This window comes from Phalaenopsis equestris, unplaced genomic scaffold (genome assembly GCF_001263595.1).
Source record: "Phalaenopsis equestris unplaced genomic scaffold, ASM126359v1 Scaffold203270, whole genome shotgun sequence".
Classification (NCBI taxonomy): Eukaryota; Viridiplantae; Streptophyta; class Magnoliopsida; order Asparagales; family Orchidaceae; genus Phalaenopsis; species Phalaenopsis equestris.
Window position 1 is genome coordinate 10,972 of NW_018222907.1, and position 2,845 is coordinate 13,816.

Sequence of the window (2,845 nt, forward strand, 5' to 3'; positions counted from 1 at the left end):
CCCCAACCCACCCCTGTCCTTTCCCAAATTGCCTTGCATGAATCTTGGCATTAAAACATGGTCTCTTCTTCCACCTAATATTTCGATCATTACCTGGGCTATTCCTTTTGAAAGATTTCGTTAATTTTATTTGTATTTAATTTAGTAGCTGATGAAATAGTAATCTCTCTGAAAGATGTCGTTAATTTTATTTGTATTTAATTTAGTAGCTGATGGTGAAAAATTTAGTAGCTGATGATGAACTTCGATCAAAATTTATAATTTGTATTTTATTCTTCTTATCATGAGTAACCCAACTTACATATATTCCATTATTAGTAAAACTTAAGTAATCATATCTTCTTGAAGGAAAAACCTATGTAGGGAATAGAGTTTAGTTTTCTTCCTAGTGGTGGAATCAGAGAGGGGCTGAGGGTGGCTCTCGACACCAAGCCAGCGCCCAGCTGTAGGGAATAGAGTTTAGTTTTCTTCCTAGCGGTGGAATCAGAGAGGGGCTGAGGGTGGCTCTCGACCCTTCTAAGCTGATGAAAAATTGGGGCATTTATATGCATACCACCCAATTCTTATGTGTTTACATATCTAACACCTAAACTTTAATTTTTACATTTATATCACCAAATTCTTTCACATCTTTTCATGCATAGGTAAGGTAGGTATATTTAATTGAAGTTTAGTCTTAGATATGTAAATACATAATAATTATGCATGTGAGTCTTCCAAAATCTTATATAATTATGCATAGCATGGAAGTTTTACTCTTTCATTCCTTCCCCACAGCCGCACCCCCTATTAAATGTGTGGCAGACGCTCTCTTCCTCTTTCTCATGCTGCTCTTTATTTCAGACTACAGATATGAGCTTACGGATAAGGGAGATGATGTACCACAAAGTCAAGCTGAACAAAATCTTCTCAAGAATCACTGGGAAACCAGAGCACCAGGTCAATACTTTGTACTCGGGTTCTCTCTACTTAGTCATTAAATTCTACCATTTTTTGCATCATTTTATACTCTTCTGATGCTCACCATCTCTTCCTGCTTCTTTGTGCTTGTAGATTGATATAGACACAGACAGAGATTACTTCATGAATCCATGGGAAGCAAAGGAGTATGGATTAGTGGATTCTGTCATAGATGATGGAAAACCAGGCCTGGTTGCACCAATTGCAGATGCAACACCTCCTCCGAAAACCAGAGTTTGGGATCTGTGGAAAATAGAAGGTAGTAAGAAGGCCAGGAAGAATTTGCCTTCAGAGCTTAAGCTTTTTCAAAATGGTTCTGAAGTTGGCAGTGGGAGCGAGGATAAAGGCAGAGAGCAGGCGAAGGAGACGCGGACACCAGTATGAAAGCAAAGTTTTTAGTACTGTTGAGAAATACGAGACTATATTAAATTTTAGATGTTTAAACGTTCATAAGATTAATAAATCAGTGCAAATATAAGTTATTTAGGGATTCTGTTTTAGGAGATGGAGAAAATGTTAAGGGTTTGAAGTTTCTTGTAATATTCTTGTAGATGGTATATTCTAGTGTGTTAATATCTTTGCTAATTGTTGCCTGCATGCCTAATTTGCTGTGGTTAAACTGAAAGTAATGTTTGTGCCAGTTTCAGAGTTACCTGGGAGCTTTATTTTTGTCTTTTTGTTGTCCGCATCATCACCTGCAAGTTTGCAAATGCAATTATCAGGACTAGTGTTTTTTTTTTCAACATATAAAAACTGAGCTGTTTTTGTTTGTAAAAAAATTGAGTTTTTTAAAAAATTATAAAATATATTTTAGATATTCTATAAATTTTAAAAATTGATTTTGGGATTTCAACCAACATATTTTAAGATGGGGATGGTTCAGAAGCCTGCAATGTTAATTTTTTGGCTAATTAATACCATGACAAAATAAATGCCAAGTTTACAAACATTTATAGAAAGCTGGCAAGAAAATTAGCAATTTAGTAGTAATATAAGAAAAGACTAAATCATAATAGAGGTTAGTAAGTGTTTTTAGGTAGAAAGAAGAGGCGTCGCTATATCATTTATCAAGATCCCGTTATTCTGCATTTAATTTGTGCTTTTGTTTTAATTTTTGTTCTGATTTTTTTATCAAATTGGTGAGATTTTGTCATTTCACGGTATGATTTAGTTTCTAAACGGTCCTAAATCTCAGCAATGCTGAGAATTATTCTTTTTGTGATTCCTATCAACTGGTATCAGAGTGAGGTTCGATTCTAGTAGGAGCGATGGCCGAAGAAGTAAGGTTCAAAGTTGAGAAGTTCAATGGGACGGATTTCGTCTTTTGAAAGATGTAGACGGAGAATTTGTTGTATCAAAAACCTTTGTACTTGCCACTACAAGGAATCACAAAGATGCTTGAATCTATGCCTATGGTAAGTGTTAGATCGGACGACACTGAGTTTGATATATTGACCCTTTTCTCTGTTGCGTTCAACACTGTGAATGACAAAACTGTGGTGGATCTCATAATGACAACAATCAAGATGTACTTTCAATAAGATTTTTCTAATGAAAAAGTTATTCAACATGAAGATAATAGAAGATAGTTTGGTGGCAGAACATCTCAATAATTTCAACATTGTGACGAACTAGTTGTGTTATGAATCAAGTTTGATAATGAGGTTAGAGCACTGGTGATACTATCTTCATTGTTGGATAGTTGGGATGACTTGGTAATAGTCGCGAGTAATTCTTCAAGGATTTCAAAGTTGAAAATTGATGACATCATGAGTTTGATTTTGAATGAAGAAGTTTGTAGAAAATCATCGAATGGTAAATCTTCAGGTTTTGTGTGGAATGCTGATAATAGGAAAAGAAATATGGACAGTAATACAAACAGAGG

The 2,845-nt window shown here is 35.0% G+C and overlaps 1 protein-coding gene across 1 annotated transcript; it reads left to right on the top strand.

The window, feature by feature from the left end:
• Positions 1–843: 843 nt before the first annotated feature.
• Positions 844–1,606, top strand: LOC110036160 (ATP-dependent Clp protease proteolytic subunit 3, chloroplastic-like; the record flags this gene model as incomplete). Its single annotated transcript, XM_020740541.1, is given in 2 exon segments — positions 844–939; positions 1,054–1,606. Coding segments are annotated over 2 exon segments (387 nt in total), but the record flags the coding sequence as incomplete, so codon positions are not given.
• Positions 1,607–2,845: the final 1,239 nt, after the last annotated feature.